General features: G+C 34.9%; 2 protein-coding genes across 18 annotated transcripts in view; both read left to right on the forward strand.

The window, feature by feature from the left end:
* The window catches only part of LOC121257622, a 26,155-nt gene extending 16,052 nt beyond the window's left edge, over window positions 1–10,103 (forward strand). For 2 of the 17 annotated variants that reach the window (XM_041158730.1, XM_041158729.1), the window contains exons 2-6: window positions 2,326–2,714; window positions 3,205–3,974; window positions 4,061–4,150; window positions 8,163–8,924; window positions 9,050–10,103. In XM_041158730.1, coding sequence (XP_041014664.1) covers window positions 2,606–2,714; window positions 3,205–3,974; window positions 4,061–4,150; window positions 8,163–8,924; window positions 9,050–9,184 — 1,866 coding nt within the window. In that variant the 5' untranslated portion in view covers window positions 2,326–2,605 and the 3' untranslated portion in view covers window positions 9,185–10,103. Of the gene's footprint in view, window positions 1–1,393; window positions 2,715–3,204; window positions 3,975–4,060; window positions 4,151–8,162; window positions 8,925–9,036 lie in introns of those variants that run through there. The other 15 variants (XR_005939256.1, XR_005939255.1, XR_005939254.1 and 12 more) reach the window with 15 other exon arrangements.
* A 4,661-nt stretch (window positions 10,104–14,764) lies between these two features.
* On the forward strand, window positions 14,765–17,038 carry LOC121257086 (probable WRKY transcription factor 9). The gene is made up of 5 exons (XM_041157961.1): window positions 14,765–15,061; window positions 15,207–15,347; window positions 15,444–15,812; window positions 15,924–16,037; window positions 16,162–17,038. Exons 1-5 carry the CDS (start codon window positions 14,777–14,779, stop codon window positions 16,900–16,902), a joined length of 1,650 nt encoding a protein of 549 aa, XP_041013895.1. The 5' UTR covers window positions 14,765–14,776; the 3' UTR covers window positions 16,903–17,038.
* Window positions 17,039–21,538: the final 4,500 nt, after the last annotated feature.

Here is a 21,538-nt window from a genome sequence, read left to right on the forward strand (position 1 = left end):
TTAAACAAATCTTTCTTATTAAGAGATAAAAGAGCTTAGGATATAAAGTACGTGCTAAAACGTGGAAAGATACATTGGTGTTTTAATTATTAATCATTAAATTTGCCTTTATTTGCCTATACACGTGTATATACATCATTGCTTTTATTATTATTATTATTATTATTATTATAATAGTAGGTACATATGGACTATAGTTTGTTGGTGGATGAGAAAATAGGGGAAACACAGACCATTCGGCCGAAGTTCACATTGCACACATTCTTGTTAGGTGATGCCGGAGATAAAGGGCTAGGCTGTTTGGTTTCACAAATTCTTTGATAATAATTTTATATTTATTTAATAAATTAAATTACTACATATCAACAATGTAAAGATGTTTTTCTCTACGTCGATTTATACATATGATTTTCTTAAAAATATGCATACAAATCCAAAATTTGAAATAGTTTCTCATTTTCACAAAGCCCAAAAAAATTTCATTTTTGTTTTAAATTTTTCAAAATATAATAAATAATTTAATTTTTTCAATTTTTAAAATAAAAATAATATTACAATAAAATATCTCATCTTATTTGAATTAGGTAATCAAGACGAAAATGAAATCAATAAATATTAAAAAATTGAATATAATATATTTATTACGAGTAATGGTACTCATCATTTAAATTCTCATAATCCTTCCATCATTTTATGATGTAGTATTAGATGATTGAAAACTATTTATTATATTTTATTTATGAACTTATCATCTAATGTTACATCAAGAGATGATAAAAGAATAATAAAAAAATAAATTATGAATATATTTTTTTCATTGAGCAATGTTAGGGGCTCTCCATTTTTTTGGCTGATTGGTTTTTTTAAAATTTTTTTTAGGTTTTTTATTTTTTGACTTAGTGAACATTTTTTCACATTTTTTTAACACTTTTAAATATTAAAAAAAGCAAAATTTATAATATTATTAAATAATATTTTCTTAATCATTAAATAAAAAAATTTAAAAAATAAATCGAGCAAAATAAATGAAGAGTCCAAAACGATCTTCCTAACATTTTTCTTTTCCATTTATTATTACAATTGAAATTTTCAACATTGAGCAAAGATAAGAAGTCAGAACCCCTTCCCTCCTCGTTTGTCTGTTTTTGTCGTTTGTTTGATGTAGGTGGGAATGACGAGTATAGATAAATAATTTTAGATAAAAATTAAAAATTAAATAAAATATTATTAAAAAAATTAAATTATTTGTTATATTTTATATAAAAATTTATAAAAATTATAATAGATGAGATGATTTTAATATTTTATATTATGATTTTGGGATCGAAACGATGAAAGCGGCGTCGTACGTCTGTGTTAGCTTTTTAAAAAGCAAGTAGTAGACTTGGACAAAAGGCAGTCGTTTAGCCAACCTCCAACACTTAACACACTGTTCACACACAAAACTTGCTCTCTAGTCTTCTCTCTCTCTCTCTCTCCCGCTCGTCGCTGCATAAGAAAAGCAGATCGAGGATTCGAGAGACTCTCAAGAGTGCCTTCCAACTCTTCGTTCGTTTCTCTCTCTAGAACCTAATCTCCGACTCGAATTACTTTTGTTTTGTGTTACGAACTCCGCACTTCTCTTTTCTGGTCTCTAGATTTCGAAAGAAACCTTTTTTGCCTTCCTTCACGCAGTTCTTATTTGCTTGTTCTTGCTGATTCGCTGCGTCGCACTGCTTCGCATTGAGATGGGTGCGAAGCCTCGAGAAGCGCATGATTGGGGGCTCCGTTACACGCGAGTTTGATTGATCTCATCGGTTCTTTCTTTCCAACGGCTCGTCAGTCGTGCTCGGTCACTTCAATCCTTCTACACATACATGCTCGCCTCTGTTTCTCTCCTCTGTTCCATGTCCAGGCCCTAGGTCCCGGGAAGTTTTATTTGCCTTTCTAGGGCTCACAATTATTGGGCTTTGGTTTTCGTGTTATTTACCATAACTGGTGTGGGTCCTTGCCCATGTATCAGGAATAGCTCGGTTTCTCTCATGCTCATCCAAGGGACGCACGTTGGTCATTTTCTCAGACAGTGTTGGCCGAGATGACCGTCTTGTTGGTCTGTTCTCCTTGGATTTTAGAAGCCCGTATTGACCACTTTTGCTTGTTCCTGGAAACACTTTCTGTCCAAGTGTTCTTTGTTAGAAGCATTTCCTTGAGTTTATATATGTTTTTCAAGTATTTGATTGATTGGGGTTGCTATTGAATTGTGGTTTTCTCGAGCAATTTCTTTGTTATTTATAGTATATAGTGTATATTGTATAGGGAGGCGAATATATATAGATATACATTTAGAGAGAGAGAGAGAGATAGAGAGAGAGACTAATTTCTGTGTACAGGACACTTTTGAAGAATTAGGGTTTTGGAATTTCGATTGAGATCAGCACTGACGTGTTTTCTTTGGGGGTATATGCGAAGCGAGCTTTGGTATTGACTGAAAGTGAGTTTAAAGTGAGGTTGCGTGATTATTTATGTCTTTAGAGAAGTACTTGAAAACATCGAGGGGAAGTTGAGAGTCTTACACAAGAAAAATCGGGGTCCGTTGAATTTTCTTTGATCATGATTGAGACAAGTTATGGATAGAAGTGAGCCCCCTTTAGTGCCCGAATGGCTGAAAAACAGTGGAAGTGTCGCTGGTGGGGTCAGCACAGACCATCAATTTTCATCATCTTCGTTGCACTCAGGTAATTTTCATTTGCTCACTTTCACGTATCCTATGCTTTCAAGTGATTGTTTATCTGTTTGATTATTTCATGGTTGTTGACAACTTGACAGATTTGAAGGAGAGAGAAGGATACTAAGTTTTGATTCCTATTTTTCTGTTGTTTTAGTCTCAGAAGAAAAGGCCAAATACTCAATCTGTATCGAGCCTATGAGTATTGCTAGACTTTGTTTTGTGGATTAATCTTTATTATATTGGTTTATTACGTTTTCCTGAGTTCATAAACAGCAAACTTTATGCTTCCTTTCATCTTTGGGAACGTATGGAAGTTGCTTAAAAATCTTCGAGAAAAATAAGGCATTACTATACCAGTTTCAGTGTGAAATCACCATTAATTATATGAAGTGAATGAAATCTTGATACAAAATTTTAGTTGTCTTCTCTTTTTATTATGTTCCGGAACAAATGAATAAGAGCTAAGCTAAAACATGTACACATGTCTTCTGAAATAGATGATCATCACATATCGAAGCACACAAGAAATAGATCATCCTTGAGTGACGGCGATCATGAAATTGGTCATTTATTTGCTTCAGATCAAGCCACTTCCATCAATTTTCGCCGGAGTTATAGTAGTAACAGTTCTCCCCACTCACTGTCTTACAGTAGTTTTGGCAGAAGCCACCGTTATAGGGATTGGGAGAACATTGATGACTACCCTGATAAGGGCAAGTTGGTTTTGGGTAACCACAGGTGGCGTGACTATTCTGATCCTCTTGGTAGCATCTTACCAAATAGGTCTCAGAAGGATATTTTGCAACATTCACAGTCTATTATTACAAGAAAATGTGGTGACATGTGGCCCAGGAAAGTAGCTGGTGACTCAAATAATGCTAAAAGCAAACACAGCAATGGTGATGGTTTGTTTGGTGGTAGTAGTGTTGTTAGCAGTACCATTAAAAGTGCATTTGAAAGTGAATTTCCCTCACTCCTAGTTGAAGAGAGACAAGGTGGTTCTGAAATAGGAAGAGTCTCATCTTCTGGCTTGAACACTGCCATTCAGAGTCTGCCAATTGGCAATTTGTCCATGATTGGTTGTGATGGCTGGAAGTCGGCTCTAGTAGAGATGCCTGCAATTGCTGGAAGCAATAGCACGGGCACAGCATTGGGTCAACAAACAATTTCTGCATGCTCAGCTTCTGTGTCTCCAACCACAGGGACTGGCCTCAATATGGCTGAAACATTGGCTCAGGGCCCTCCTCCCACTCGTGCACTTCCTCAAGTAAGTTGGATTTTTTATTGTATTTTCGAGCATTTGTTAGAACATACATTCATGCTCATGTATTGTTCATATGATTCTAAATTTAGTTATCTCTTGGAAACCAAAGGCTTGAAGAGCTGACTATGAAGCAATCTAGGCAATTGATTCCCTTGACACCTTCAATGCCAAAAGCCTTGGTAAGAGCTGTTGATTCCCTCCTTTGTAATTATAAATACCTAGGGCTCTATACCATAGATCTTTCCGTTCACATTTTGAGTCTAAGAAATTTTACTCAGGTCCTGTTGGTGATTCTTTTAATCATTGTTTGTGATTAAATTACTTCGGTGGAGGATTTGTGCTTGTCAGATATTAAGATATAGGATCAGGATACTCGTTAGTTCATTTGAAATAGTGGGTGTCCATTCCACGATCAGGACCAACCAAGGATAATATACTGTGACATACATTAACTATGGCAAGAACATTCAATGGTCTGCGATCTCCCTTCCTCAAAGAAAGGAGAAGAAGCTATTGAACAGTTTCTTATAGAAAGAGTATAAATAACATCTCCAAACAAAAGTAAATCAACGAAGCTGGTAAGGAACGTAATTGACAAAATTCACCAGTGAAAAAAGAAAATCTTGTTCCGGGGGAAGGCAATGAATAATGAATAGGAAAGTCAGATTAAGAAGAAGCTGTTGATTCCCTCCTTTGTAATTATAAATACCTAGGGCTCTATACCATAGATCTTTCCGTTCACATTTTGAGTCTAAGAAATTTTACTCAGTTCCTGTTGGCGATTCTTTTAATCATTGTTTGTGATTAAATTACTTCGGTGGAGGAGTTGTGCTTGTCAGATATTAAGATATAGGATCAGGATACTCGTTAGTTCATTTGAAATAGTGGGTGTCCATTCCACGATCAGGACCAACCAAGGATAATATACTGTGACTACTGATTATATACATACAATAATGTATGTGTTACCCCACAGATCTTTTAAAGTTGTACACTGAGTGTAATTGATAGTAGTTTCTTTCATTTCATTGAGTGTGTTCGGAAATGCAAAAAGTTGGAATTCTGTTCATTTCAAATTGAACTCCTTTGTTTGGAATGAAAAGAAAAAAGTGAGAGGATTTAATTTTTGTTGGCCAACCCAACTCCCCACCCCCTTTTATCTGTTACCTGATGTGACTTTGCTGTCGTAGTCTTTTGACATATCACTGCCATGCCAACTTTACCTTCTTAGTCTTGCTAGATACGTCTTAAGAAGGGAAAGAAGAGAGTTTTAACTGAAAGTTGGAATCTCAATAGGACTGGGTGGTTTAGGTAATGAGCCTATGCTCTGGCAAATGCAGATGAGTTATGAATAAGATTTACTTGGGGTAGTTAAATTTCTAAAAGGTTCTTAAAATAATATATCTATCTATTGCTTTGATTGTCAAATCTTAAAGATAATGGCTTGTACATTTTTCGCCTCATGACGTACAAAAAAATAAAATTTCACCTGTACACCTATGGGATATAGAGAATGAGAGGAAAGATCTGTTTGGCGGAACAGGATCAATGGGAATGGAATACATAGAGAAGTTTTTACCCTTGACCAACCAGAAAAGGAGATAATATTGATTTGTTGCCTCACCAAATAAGCAACTGGATTTATGGGCAGCTTCTTCATGTGACCCACCTACTCAAACAATCAAGAGTACCATTGTCGAACTAGTGCCCCACCTCCCCAACCCCAATTCCCATATGTTTTCTGCTTGCTTGCAGTTACTACATTTTTCTTGTACATTGAGTGATTTCTTACTTGTGTCCTTTGGGTTGCAAAATCAAACTTGACAGATTTTTTAATTTTTTTCCATCATATTGTTTGAGCAAAAATGAGAGTTTTTTTTATTGGCACCGGGTGTCCGAGAACAAAGTCCCAACTAATCCTAGAGGTGCACGGGGAGCAAAAATGAGAGTTACCAATTGATATACTTGTGTGGCCTTACAATATAGTATTGATAGTCATATTTGGAATTAGGGGTGGGCAGCGGGGCCCCGCTGCCCCGCCCGGCTTCCGCCTCTCGGCCCCGCTGCCCCGCCCGGCTTCCGCCTCTCCCCTGCATGGGCGGGCGGGCTAACCCGCTCCGCCCATGCGGGGGCGGGGTCCCCCGCCCCGCATAGAGAGGGTATAGCGGGGGCGGGGGGCGGGATGACCCCAGCAGGGCCCCGCCCCGCCCCCGCCCCCGCCCCACATTAAAAAAAATTTTTTATTTATATATATTAAATAAATATATTGTATATAGATATACACAATTTATAAAAGACTTAAAATTATATTCAAGTCATTGGATTGTTTTGGCCTCCTAGGCCAATCTTTATATAGGAGGCCAAGGCAATACAATAGTCATCCTTAAGCAATGTGGGACTTACTACTAAGTCCCACATTGCTTAAGGATGACTATTGTATTGTCTTGGCCTCCTATATAAAGATTGGCCTAGGAGGCCAAATCAATCCAAAATCTAACTCTAATGAGTTTAAATTTTTTTATATTTATAAATTTTAATTTATTATTTAAAATATATTATAATTTTGGTCTAAAAATATTTTTTTAGACCAAAAAAAATTTTTTTTTAACATAATGGCGGGGGGCCGGGCGGATGGGGGTTTTTCCCCCGCCCCCGCTCCCGGGGGCGGGGGGGAAATCCCCAACCCCGCATGGTGCGGGGCGGGGTGCGGGGAAGGGCACCCCCCGCCCCGCACCATGCGGGTAGCAGGCCTATTTGGAATAGTTGAAATTTTTAGGGTAATATCTCAACTGGAGACATTAAGAGCGCCAACCTCATGGTGAGGGACATGAGATGGTGGCATGGTCATAGAGAAGGATATTTAGGCGGACATGGTCATGGTACACAAGAACAAGGGCACCGTGGAGGCTCCATTTTTATTTTTTTTTACAAGTAAGCAATTGTATTAATAATAATATGCATAGCCCAAGTACACAAGATGGTATACAAGAGGTGACACCTATCTAGGAGTGAGAAATAGAAACAAGAAAATCATGAAAATCTTTGAAATCAACAGATTTGACCATAGAAATAGAGTTCTAACAAAAAGTAGTCTAAGCTCTTCCAATGAGCGCTCATTGTCTTCAAACGTCCGGTCATTATGTTCATGCCATATGCACCACAAGATACAGATAGAAACCATCTTTCACACAACTGTGATTTGTGGAACACCACCTAGATTTGTCCAACTGGCTAGAAGCTCAACCATAGTGGCAGACATAACCCAGGCTAGCTCTAATCGTCTGAATACATCTTCCCATAACACTCTGGCAACCTCACAATACAGAAGAAGATGATCCAGAGACTCCTCATCTTTTTTACACATCCACAGTCTCCAATTATTAAGTGGGACATCATGGGGAGCATGTCCATGGTGGGATGTTTCTTGCGGGGAAGACATGAACCAAATGGTCATGGTGGTGGCATCATCTGCATTAAAGAGATTGTGCTCCTGGGCTGCTTGTCAAGGGTAGCATATTCCACCACCTCCTTGAGGATATTAGCAAATAACAAGCTCTTTGTATTTTAGCAGCCTTTCAAGGTCAGCGAGCAAAAGCGTACGGTAGGGTTAAGCCATCTATTGCACATTGGGAATATCTCAATTTTTTTTTTCAAAGTGAAAACATAGCAAGGATGATATAGTTGAAGCTATTGTGCTGGTTGTAATGAGAAAAGTATTGTTTGTTGACACTTCTAGCCTGAGACCTTTCTTTTATAAATTGGTTTGATTAGGCTTTGCTGGCTTAAAGGTTTGATCAATTCCTTCCTAGACTTGGACAGTAACTATTCATAACAATGCATGACCCCCCCCCAAAAAAAAAAAAAAAATCACGGCAACAATCTATGTTTACTGCTGGTAAATTCTGTTATTGTCCATGCAGCAGGGTTGGGTTATCGTTCTAAAGCTTAAAAAGGTAATGTTTGTCAATATTGGTCTGAATACCTCTTCCATTAGGTTTCTTTCATTATTTATAGGAAAGAGTTATAACTTGCTAGATATTTCTTCTACTGATTTCTCTGTGACATGTTAAGTGTCTATACACGTTAAGTCTATTTATAGTTAGCTTAATTCTCTGCTATACAATCTAAATATAGATAGACCTAAATTATATACATAACAATGCTGTCTCATTTTTGTTTGATTACTTTCAGGTGCCCAGTCCTTCAGAGAAATCAAAACCCTATATTGGGCAGCAGCATACATTCCCCTCTTCACACTCTATTAATCAAACTCCACATGGAGGGTCTGATGTTACAAAGATATCTGTGGGCAATCTCCGCATCCTCAATTCATCACGAGAGCTGAATGGTTTCTCTTCCACTGCTAAGGATGGCCCGAGTCCTGCTAATCGAAGCAGAGTAGCTAATAGTCCACTTGGTCTCACTCCGTCTGCTGCTGGATCTTCTCTCTCTAAGAACTTAAGCAACAATTTAAGCCCGGCCAGTGCTGAGCGCAGGCCAATTGCTAGTCGAACTACTTTGGAGAGGAAATCATCGTCTCAAGCTCAGAGCCGGAATGATTTCTTCAAAAGTCTTTCAAGAAAGAACTCTTCTGTGAATCCCCCTTCTGCTGTCCCTGATCCTGGCCCGGTTGTCTCTGTTGCAGAGATTTCTGATAAATTGGCCACGGTAGCTTTGCGTGATATGTCTATCCCTTTTCAGAGTAGAGATGCCCTTTCATTGGATACTTCTGTTGCAGACTTGTCTGAAAGAAGGGGTGAGATAGCCCACAGTGGCAATGCTTGTGATGCGTCTCAGAGATGTTTGAGAGATTCAGAGGAGCACTCCAGCCCTGGCTTGATTCTTCATCCAGATGAGGAGGAGGCTGCATTTTTACGATCACTTGGGTGGGAGGAAAATGCTGGAGAGGATGAAGGCCTTACAGAGGAGGAGATCAGTGCTTTCTACATGAAGGTAACTGCTTTTCTAGAATTCTCTTTATTTTCCCTTTGAAGTTTCCATGTTCTGTGATTTATTTATTAAGAAAATATTAGAATGTGATGTCTTCTAAATACTTCTTTGTAAGATCTCTTGTGCAGTACGTGAAATTGCAGCCATCATCAAAACTTCTGCATGGGATGCAGGCAAAGATATCAGTGGCACTTAACCCGCACAAGAAAAGTTGTGGCAGTGCTTCGTCTGAATGGAACTTTGCTGCTGAGAAAGAATTTTGATTTGGCAAATGTGTGGGAAAAGATAGGAAACCTGAGTATGACTGCGGAGGTAGTTTTAACTTTTTATTTTATTTTTTGGCTTTGATTCATATTTGAGAAGAGAAGAGGATTTGAGCCAAGTTGGTTTTGAAGTGGATGTCTGGTGCTGCTGATGTTTGCTGAAAGCTATGTGGAACAAGCTGTACGAACAACAATTGATGATGTGCCAGGCCTGCTTAAGGTTAATACAAGGGTTTAGTTTCTTTTTCATTCTAGTCAATTGCTCCTCTATGATTTATTGGGTTATCTGAGAAAAGAAAAGGAAGCGAGAATATCAGTAATCTCGTGTTGTTTTTTTATTTTCCCTTTTCCTATAGCCTTTTACTTATTCTTACAGGGAAAGCAGGGGAAATTCAAGGATAAAAAAGCCATCACTTCATATGCGTTTATACGACACAACTGACTGGCCTGTGTTCAAAATGCTGCTGCTTGAAACAATGGTTGACAGGGTTTTCATGGAAGGATGTTACGTGCCCAGATGCTCTGGTGTTGAGTGCCATATATATATATATATATATATTTTAGGGACTTTCTGGGATGAGGAGGACAGGAGGGGTATGCACAAGAAGGGATTTGGTCTGTTTTTATTCATTGGAGGCCGTACAGAACCACCAAATACCATGGCTTTGAACCAGCCAACTATTCTAGAGTCGAGTCGAGTCTAGTCTAATATGGTAACGATGGTTAGCAAGCCTCTCGGTACATAGAATCAAAGCATTCCTGCGCGATTTCGGCCGCTGGCTTTTATTTTGGTACGCGTGCATGAATCATTATTCACTCAGTGACTACTGTACCATCCCCAAGTAGTCAACTTGATTATCTACCTACCTGTGGGAAATTGAGATTCTTCTTATTTTATCTGATTAAATTATATATATATATATATATAATATGTGTGTGTATTTAATAATGTTGATATGTGAACCAGCCCTCTTTGAATATTAAATCGATAGTTAGAGAGGAAATCAATGGACAATTGAGTCACAAAAAAGTTAGACCGAATAGCTGCAACTTTGAATATAACACGACGGGTTTCTCTCTATACATTTCATCTTTGAATTAAGCCAAAAAAAAAAAAAAAAAAATCTGGAAAATCTCATTAACAGGAAACCCCCCCCCCCCCCCAAAACAAGAAAATTACAATTTTATATTAAATGAATGGTAGTTTTATAAAATTGAGAGTCAATTTTAATGAAGCGGCATGTTTATATCGATTCATTGTTAGATAAGTTATAAAAGAGTTATAAGAGAGTTACAAGTGTATAATTTTGGAGAAATAATATTTACAGTCGTGGAGTGTACAAGACTACAAGCAGCACATAATATTTTTAGAAAAATTGAGTAAATACGGGATTCATGTAAAAAAATTAATTTTTTAATTGTGAATCACACTCTTTTTTCAAAGCGATCGTTCAACGCTTATGCATCCTACGACTGTATATAACATTACTCATAATTATATTTCAATATTCTGTATATATTATCTCCTGCATTTAGTGTTATTTTTTTTTTTTTTTTTCCTCTCTTTGTGGGCATCCCTTACATTTATTTGGTCATGGGATGCACTTGCTACTCTTAGAATATGGAAGACACCCCCGCGTAATATTCTCTTCATATCATAACATATCTGATTAATTAAAATAGTATGAAAATACTACAAATTCATATACTCTGAAACTATTCTTAATATCTACTTGGCAATAAAATATGTGTAGACTCGTCCAATTCTCCATATACAAAGGAAACTCACGAAGAACCTAAATCTAAGGTATATACAAATTAATTAATAATCCTTAAATTTGTGTATGCTAGGTGTTTGACAAATGGCCATTCATTTTCTTTTGGTCCAAAGCTTGTTAATGACTAAGGGTACGTACGTTGTCCACATGATAATGTACGTTGTCCACATGATAATTAGATCCCCTACTAACTTGGATTAGTAGTACTGTGGGAGTTAACCTTAAGGCTACGTTTCCTTCGATCGGTGGATGCATGTATACCCTTTATTTTTAATACAATTTCTAGTACTTGTACTTGTTGCTAAAAACTAAGGTTCTGTTTGGATTCATAACCCATCTCAGCTCATCTCAATTTATCTCAACTCATCTCACTATTATTCACTATTATTCATCAAGTTTAGTTCACAAATCTCATTACTATTCACAACCCATCTCATTACTATTCACAACTCATCTCAACTCATCTTCAAATCCAAACGACACCTAAGTAATAGTCAAAGAAAGAAAGAAAATTACACTCAAAGAGCCGCTGCCTGCCAAAAAAACGGCTTATTAATCTTTGCTAAACCATCATATATATATATATATATATAATATTATGCCCTACTTTCATAATTAGTTCTCCGATCCTTCCCCTCTGATCAGTATTACTTCTGTTTTTTAGTGTCCTAGCTAATAAGTGATCAGTACCCCACAATAGCTAGCTAGCAAAATGTTTTTAACATGATCTCAATCGAATAATAAAATAAATAATTTTTTTCCTAAATATATAATTCTAATATTAATAACATGATTCTCATGATCAATAGCAAATTAATGTTTTATATTGAAAATAATGAATAATGTCTAATTAAGTCTTCAGTATAGTAGAAAAATTATATTTATCATTCATTTTATTATCATCCTCTCAATATTTCATGATGTGGATATTATAGCAAATAGTAATATAAAAATAATAATAAAAATGATGGTGGGTAGTATTACTCAGTGCACGCAATATCCGGCCATGCGGCGCGGATGAAGGCTTTGTCAATACTAGCCTAACCTAGCCAGATCGAAACTTAAATAAGTCTCGTTCATGATTCATTCTTGCTTTCTTTCTTTCAAGCTTGTGTAGTCTTACTAATGATGCAATGTATGAGACTCTAAACACGAAAATCCCACAAAAATCCAAATACTCACATAATCACTTAGCCGAAAACTGAGACCACGTGGTTTTTGTGTCGAAATGTGCTTGGCTTTGGCAAAAGTCTGATAATTAATTAATTGATCAGATGCCCCACACGTGATCAAGGCTTGAAGCCATGCAACGTACGTGTTCATCTTCTCGATCGAGCAAGCTGCTGGCCGGAAATGATCATAGAAATTAAAGTAGAGGTCAAATTAATCAAAAGATCAAACCCTGATCTCGCATGATCATGGGTTTATTTTCTTTTCTTTCCTCAGGTCAACTCTCTGGATTCATTTTCTTTCAGGTCACTATCTCCAATATATATGAGATATTTTGATTCTCGATTACACCTCAAAATTAATCTTCGAATATCTGATTAAATTTTAAAGAATAAATCCGTACACTATTGATCATGAGGGACCAAGTAAAATGAAGGGAGCAGGTGGTGCTGATCTCGATCATCGAGCAAGGTAATTAAATTTCATGCACAGTTTATAAGAAAAATGGATTATTTTATTAATGATCATGACGCGCGATAACATAGATATAATTAGATAATTCCTACTATTAATATTGTCACGATTTTTTTTAATGGGCAGATAATTCCTATATATATTAATGTCTTTATCGTGACAGAACATGATTGCCACAAAACTCGGAGGACGATCCACTTAGAAAGCTTTACAGATAGTAGTACTACTGGCTCCATCGTCACCCATATTGACTAGATCAGAGTTAATACACAATTATATATCCCACATAACACGTAAATAATAATTTATAAAGTACTAATTAATATTGGAAAAAAATAATTAACATCCTACTCTAATTAAATAACATTAATTATTAGTAAATTCAAAATATATAGTACAACAAAAAAGAAATGATATATACAAATCTCAAAGTATACAAGTAGTTTTGCGTATGACTTTTATAAAAAAAATTGTGGATCCAACGTCCATAAAAAAAGTACGAAAAACTAATTTTTTCTTGAGTGGGTCCACATTTTTATAAAATACTTGTACATTTGAGATTTGTATCTAATATTACTCAAATTAACGATGTTTATGATGAGATGCCATTATAGCTCAACAAACATTAAACCATGTACTAGTACTCTTGTTTCTTTTTTTTCTTTTTTTTTTTCTTTTTTTAAGTGGGTAATATTATTCATTCATGATTAATATAAGGTATCGTGCATATTAATTAATAATTAACTAACCATAAATAGTAAGTTGAATTTCGACCTCCAGATCAGCTGATCAGAGGTAAAGAAAAAAAAACAACACATTACGAGTTTTATATAATATATGTGACTACGACTTGGAGCTTATACTAGGAAAACTGCATGAGTAGTATACTTTGACGTGGGAGGGATGCCGAGGTTGTGCAGAGCTGGAGGATAATAATAATAATAATAATTAAAAAGAAGAAGAAGAAAAAAGTGCTACAACTATATACAAAGAGATTATATAAAATAATTAAATTTATAAATTGGTATATATGAATTTATATGATATATTAGATCTATTTTATAATAAAATATAAAATATTAATCTAATGTACTATATTAAATGATTATATCAATTTATGAGTTTATTTTTATAAAATATCTTTATATAAAACATTGATTCTTATAACAAAAAAAATTGTGTCCAAGAATGGGATCGAGTAGGGTCGACGATGGCCAGTACTCGCTTGAGGTCTTTGTGTTGAAGAATTCAAGATCGATCTCATGATCCCAAGGTTTTCTTATTGGTTTTCGTATGGGGCTAGCTAGCTAGCTTATTCCATATACGAAGGGAATTAGATGATGCATGTCGTCACAGCAATAATAATAATTAAATAAAACTAGTAATTAAATATACCCATTAATATTTAATTTTATAATGTAAATGTAGTACTAAAATGAGTTTTGCATGTATTGGGTGACTGCAGGCAACTCATGCATGCCCTTAAATTATGCTTTTGAGTATCTTTGATAATTGCAGGCTCCACTGTAAAATGATATTTACCCTAAAAATTAAAAAAAAGAAGCTAGCTAGACTATTTATTTTGCCTCCTAGCTAATTCCTAGCCGCTAAGGCTATGATTTACCATATATATTTAAAACTTTGGGCTTCTCTTCTAACTGGGGGGGACCATATATATACAAGTATCAGCTGGCAAAATTACTAATACTATATATAATATTGTCAAAAAGAGTGATTTTGAGGATTAGTACTGATGGTCATCATTTTCGCCGAATATGATTAATGTTAGATATAGTTATAAATTGCGTAAGTATTGTACACTCTTTAATTTTTAAAAAGAGTAAAATCTATTATTAAAAAATTAAAATTTTCATTTTAATTATAAATTTATTCAATTTTTTAAAATAAATACACGAATTTCTCATGTTATATATGCATATGAAATGTGTATAATATTAGGTACTTAATTGATTCTTAGTAATTCATATTAAATTCATGAGGTTAATTAAGGTGGCCAATAAAAGTCAAAGCTTGGATATATGCGTCGGCCTTGTGTGCCAATAGTACGTCTTTGAGACGAAGGAATTGACTTTGGTGCCTCAAAAGTAGCATTAATAGGAAGAAAGAGATCATTCTGCAGTTTTGTCTTGCTGAGAAAGAGAGATCAGAGATGGCCATGGAGATTGATCTGTCACTCAAGCTACATGCTAAAGAATTACATGCTGCAGATCATGAACTAGTACTAGTAGATCAAGAAAACGATCGGGAAGATCAAAAAGAAAAAGAAAAACAACATCATGAACAAGCACCACAAACGAAGAATCATGATTTTCGTGATGCAGAATTAGATCAAGCAGTAGTACTACTACTTGATCATCATCAGGCCAGCGCAGGAGATCATCAAGTAGACGATGATGCATTAATAATGGAAGTATCTATGGAGCAGACTAAAGAGGTACGTACCCAGCTTATATATATATATATATATATAACCCTTTGTTAACAATTAAAGCATCAATATCAGTACTACTACTCATTTGTCATGTATAATTGTATATCCGTCGACTGACGATCGAAGAAATCTGTCATGTTTTTACTAGTTTTCTTTGCTACGAAAGGAGATGAACCGCATGAAAGAGGAAAACAAGGTGTTGAGGAACACCGTGGAACAAACATTGAAAGACTACAACGATTTACAGACGAAACTCGCCAATATCCAGCAAAATAACCAAGACATGAAGGTATTTTCGCATGCAATTTATCGATTTCTGTCCATTGTTTTGTGGGATATTGATTATATATTGTAATTATATAATTTACTCTTTTCTTCGATTCAGGATCCACAAATATTTCTTCTGCTCCATGGTAATGATCACGACGATAGTCAAGATCAACTAAAGACAGTTGCCAATAATATTCTAGATATCACCCCCCCAAGGCTTCCCTCTCCATCCCACAAGGATGGTATCAGAGAGAGTGAATTAGGGTTGTCACTGAGGCTACAGACGGATTCTGAAGAACAAGATCACAGAGTACTGCTGGAAGGTAAAGAAGATAATAAGGAAGAATTGGCGACTTTTGCCACTGTACAAAACAAGCTACAGTACCGGAATGATCATTTGCCGGCCGAAATTACAAGCCATGTCGCCTCTCCAGCCAACAGAAAAGCCAGGGTTTCGGTCAGAGTTAGATGTGAAGCAGCCACAGTGAGCTTAATTTATCATCTGAATCTCATAGATATTTTATGAGCTCAATAAGATTCACCCAATTACGTGCAACTTATAATTGATCCCTACTTTTTCCTATGTTATATATAGATGAACGATGGTTGCCAATGGAGAAAATATGGGCAGAAAATCGCAAAAGGAAATCCTTGCCCCCGAGCCTATTATCGTTGCACTGTAGCTCCTGGATGCCCAGTTAGAAAACAAGTACAAATTACCTGTCAAAACTGATCAAAGTTATCGTACTTGGATTAATTTGCTTAATCTTTGGTTTCATTCTTTGCATTGAATTTTAATTGTTAATGTTGTTTATTCTTTTGCGCATGACTAGGTGCAAAGATGCTTGGAGGACATGTCTATACTGGTGACAACCTATGAAGGAACGCATAACCACCCACTTCCTGTGGGAGCAACTGCCATGGCTTCCACGACCTCAGCAGCAGCTTCCTTTATGTTATTAGATTCGAGTAATCCTCTTTCAAATGGCACCTCTAGCTTCACCCAGGTATCCCTTCCTAATTATCATGGTTCCCATATGGTTAACCCTTCTTCGCATCTATCAAACATTAGAAGCATAAACCCTAATGACCCTTCCAAAGGAATTGTTCTTGACCTGACTAACAACAGCTCCTACAATAATCCTCCTCAAATATTCCCAATGGCTAGCCCCTCGTATTCACCATCTCAACAGGCTGGTAATTTCTCTTGGATGCAGCGAGGCAATTACCCAAGTTTTCATAATGGCAATCTAATTTTTCCCATCCCGAGAAGAATGGATCATCTGCATGATCGGGATCAGATCAAGAATTGGAAAGATGAAGAAAATAAGTCATTAATGGCAGAAAATGTGACGGCAATTACTTCAAACCCTAAATTTAGAGTTGCCGTTGCAGCTGCTATAAACTCTTTCATCAATAAAGAGAGTCCTACAAGTACTCATCCTGTGGGGACTCCATTATCTGGTCCTAGGGATCATGGGGAGATCAGTACTACTGGTAGCTCTAATGGCAACAACTGGGTTCTCGAATCTCTCTTGGGAAATGGTAATAAGCCACTCGGGCAATCACCTTGAACACTTCGATCGAATTCAGATTATTATAGCTTTTTAATTAGAAACAAATGGAATAGACGTATACACTTGGTCTGTATCATATCTTATCAAGATTTGGTTCTCTGCTCAATAAGATTCATGCATATATATTAATACAATGCTGCATTTTTTTTTCTTTTTGGCTGATCTTTTTGATCTTGATCTTCTTCTTTGATCCGTTATTACTTTTTTTTTTTTATTGCATTATTAGAGTACTAGTAGTAGACTCAACAAAATTATATTTTGGCCAAAACTTAACTAGATTACATAAAAAAATCAATATAGTGGACTCAACAAAAGTACAATACTTTTAACTGTGATCATTTTCACGAGCCAATTAATCTGTTCATCAGTCCAAGTTGTTGGCCAAATATTATTTTGGCATTAAAAATTCCCTCTTCTGCATGCTATTCGTTTCGTGTGATCTCACAATTCTAGAAAATTTATCTTCATCTCAAAAGCACGAAGCGCCTAAATCTCAATCTCACAACTCCAGAAAATTCTTGTTCATCTCAAAAGCATCATCTTGTTGGAGTGTTGTTTCAAGTTCTAGTTCTACAATATTATGATTAGTTGATGTCAATTTTTTCTTTTAAAATCTAATATTAATGTTAGAAAATTAATGTGTAGTTTTTTAATAACGAATAAATAGTCAAATTACAATTAGAATTAAAATAAATGAAAATATCAAAATTAATATTTTTATAGAATATTGATACATTTAGAGAGTCTGTTATTTGATGTTATTGAAAAGTAGCTAACTAAATTTATAAAAATGGATTATCTAATTAAATTTTAATCAAACTTTATTGACTCTACTGCTAATTAATGCTCTTATAAGTACTTAATAGCATGCTTTGGATATTGTACTGTTTTTTTTTTTTTATACATTTGTTTTGATAAATCACTGCAACAAGAATACCGTACCTGTGTGTATGTGTGTATTTATGCCTCATAAATACTATATATATAGAACTGCATGCAGTCTGCAACTTCAATAATCGTGCATGTTGCTTTAATACTTTGGCTTCGGCACAACGAGTGCCTTAATTTACGTAGAGCTAGCCTGGATGATAGGATGATCATCTTTCCAAGATATAAAATAATAATATTGTAATTAATTTCGACTGATCATGATCACAAATTGCGTGAAGGGATCGATCGATCGAGTCATTTTATACTGGATTACAGATCATCATGATCAAATAATATTGATATATATATATAAATGTATGCCTAGTGCAAGCATTAATGATCGATGATCATCGATCATGACTTCATCTGAATCTAAACCCCAAGTCAACTCTTTAATATTTGTTTATTTGCCAGCACAACATATATAATTTATCAATGATCGATCATTCAAGAATCAATAATGTCAGGATGGAAAATCTGTATGAACGATCATAAATTCTGTAGAACCTGCTAATTCATATGTGAGATTTTTGCATATATAGCATGCATATATACATGCATGATTGTGAAAGAATATTATCATATATAAGTACGTACTACATCATGATGTACACATACATGCATTTGAATTAGCTAGGCTTACAAACAAGTCATAAATTTGGGTTGATTTCTTTTCCTATTTAATCTTGATTTGTTGAGGCTTAAAAACAAACTTATTTCGAGAGCTTTAAAACCAAACAATGTATATATAGATCTCTGCGTATATCCGAACTTTGTCCTACTCAAACCTGGTTCATCATCCTTTTCACACAAACATTAAATTTGGGTGCGAATCTGTTCATTCATGAGTAAATGAATAAAGTATAAACATGAACAAGTTTTTATATATCTCGCGCTATAAAAAAATGAGTATTTGTGACGGATTATTTGCGTCAATAATGATCACGATTTGTGATAAAAATTAGAAACTTATTTTGACAGGAAATAATTAACTAACCATAAATAAACAGTTTTCTTGTAATGGCATCAAAGCTCCAAATCATATTATACTTGGCCATGTACAACTTGGTTCATAATTTGGCTTTAGTGTAAATTGATATAATAACTTTTGTTTATCTATGTTGTTAAAGAATACAATACAAATAATAATATTTATCTCTTCTCATTAGCTTCAAATTTTTGGATATGAATTGGTGATTTCACATTGTATTAGAGCAAATGTTCTGAGTTCAAACACTCGTGACTCTACACTTTACTTATTTAATTAAATATTTCATATGTTGGACATACTCATTAAAGAAATTAGTCTGACTCACACGTAAGAGGGAATGTTAAGAATAAAATACAAATAATTATATTAATTATCCTTTCTGATCATTAACTTAAGCTTTTGAAATAAGTGGTGAATTCACCTAGATTCAGAGAGTTCTCGCCGATCAATTACGCCTGCCCTACCAATTGAATATTGTACTGCTATAATATATCTAGCTTGCGGCCTATTGTTGCTTCGATGCTTTCTGCTTCTCTTGTCACATATATAATTTATTTCTTCCAAATGGGAATTAAATTATATATACTATTACAAAAAAATAAACACAACGGAATAAGGATTTTGTATCTCATTGCACCAAAATGGGATCATATATAGTCATCATCTAGTTGATCGACTCGAATTGATCTTTCCTCCTCCAACAACATGCATGCATCTCTCTCACTGGCATGGAGCAGCTAGCTAGCACGCTAAGAGAGCGACACTCATGACTTGCAATCAACAATCACTACAAGAAAATTATTTATTTGTAGTCAGTTATTTCCTGCGAAAATAACTATTTCCTACTAAAATGAGTCTCGTTATAAATAGTCATTCTTGTCGCAAATAATCAATCACAAATGTTTATTTTTCTTATAGTGAATCTGATGAGAGCCACACTCGGAAGAGATTGAGCCAAGAGAGATTTTCTATCGATTACACACTGTAAACTTGGTAAAAAATTAAATTAGTATGTACAGCACCACCATTTGTAATCCAACAATGGTTTTTTTATTTTTATTGGCCACATGTGATAGAGATAAAGTCCCAATTAATTTCAAAAGTGCACAGATTCTTAGTAAAGTGTTTCTCGCAATTGCACCTCAAATAATTCAATACAGTGTGCACATACAAACTAGTGGACTCTACAAATTAATACATGACACTTGGGCATCTTCAAACCAAATCTTTTCTAATGACATCCCTTAAAGCTTCAACTTTCAGAATCTCAAACCTTTATAATCTCATTTCCATACAGAAAATGAACTCGTGTAATTCCTTAGGAGACCATTAACGAGTACAAAGGATCTTGCATTCTGGGCCGAGACGGTCCATCCCTTACTAGTTCGGTCCATATGGCGTGGCCTTCAACTTGGGTCTAGTACTTGTGTTTTGGCATACTCAGTCAAGGCCCATCACTTTTTGGCATAATCCTCCAAACTATCAGGCTCATTCTATTGGACATGTCAATTCACAATCCAACTTAATGAACTTAATAATAAAAATTATTTTTTTCCCTTTTTTTTTTAAAGAAAGAAAGCATATTTCTTGAAGAAAATAAAAAAAAAAATATCATTCAATCCAGTATAATTAGATTATCATGAGGTCGAGTTAGGGTCCAAGACTCCAAACCCATTTATTTGCGGGTCAGTCGAGAACAAAATCTGGAGCAGGTCCAACGGTGCACACACCAGCACAACTGCATAAACACGAACACTTTTAAGCATTTCACATTAAATTGAGTTGAGTTAAGATGATAAAATATTATTTTTTAATATTATTATTATTATTTTAAAAAATAAATCTTCACAATCTCTTAATACTCTCCACTCCACATTATTTTTAATTTTTATTATTTTTTTCTTTTTTCAAATATTTATTATAAAAATAATGAATAGAAAATTTGAAATAATTTAAAATGAATAAACTCAAAAAAAATTTCAAAAAGTTTTAAAATTTAAAAAATTATAAAGTGTGGAGTGTGGTGGAGGTTGCGTAGAAAAACTCGAACCGTTATGTGCTCTTCCCATATCAGTTCTTCTATATACAATCGGTAGATACAACTGGCGTGCAGTTAGGGCTGAGCAAAAATTTGACAATCCAACTCCGAATCCGACTCCGCACTGGCCCTCCGACTCCGATTTTATACATATTTTATAAAATTTATACTAATACTAAAATTTAAATCACTATAACTAATACTAATATAGTTATATTACTATAAGGTACTATTAACTATAGTGATATACTAGTATTAGTATACTAATACTATTAGTGATATAGTTACTATAATATTTATACTAATACTATTATATAGTTCTACTAAATTAAAATCACTATAGCAAAAGTTTAATCAAAAGTTAGTATATTACTTGTTTTATTTAGTTGTATTTTTTGTTATAATCAAAAGTTTAATTAGTTTAGATTGTAATATTGAGAAAATTGAAATTTGAAAGCCCACAATTTTTTTTTTAAAAAAAAGTGGGTCAAATATGAAGTTAAAAAAGACAAAAAATAAAAAATAAAAAAAATCTAACTCCGTTCTGACAATTCGGAATCAGAGTCGGAGCGGATTCTGTAGGTCTTGGAGTCGGAGGTTGGGCTCTCCGACTTCGAAACGGTCGGTGCTCAGCCCTACGTACAGTCGTTTATACTACATCAGATTTAAAATGA

Source organism: Juglans microcarpa x Juglans regia, chromosome 3S (assembly GCF_004785595.1).
Source record: "Juglans microcarpa x Juglans regia isolate MS1-56 chromosome 3S, Jm3101_v1.0, whole genome shotgun sequence".
Lineage (NCBI taxonomy): Eukaryota > Viridiplantae > Streptophyta > Magnoliopsida > Fagales > Juglandaceae > Juglans > Juglans microcarpa x Juglans regia.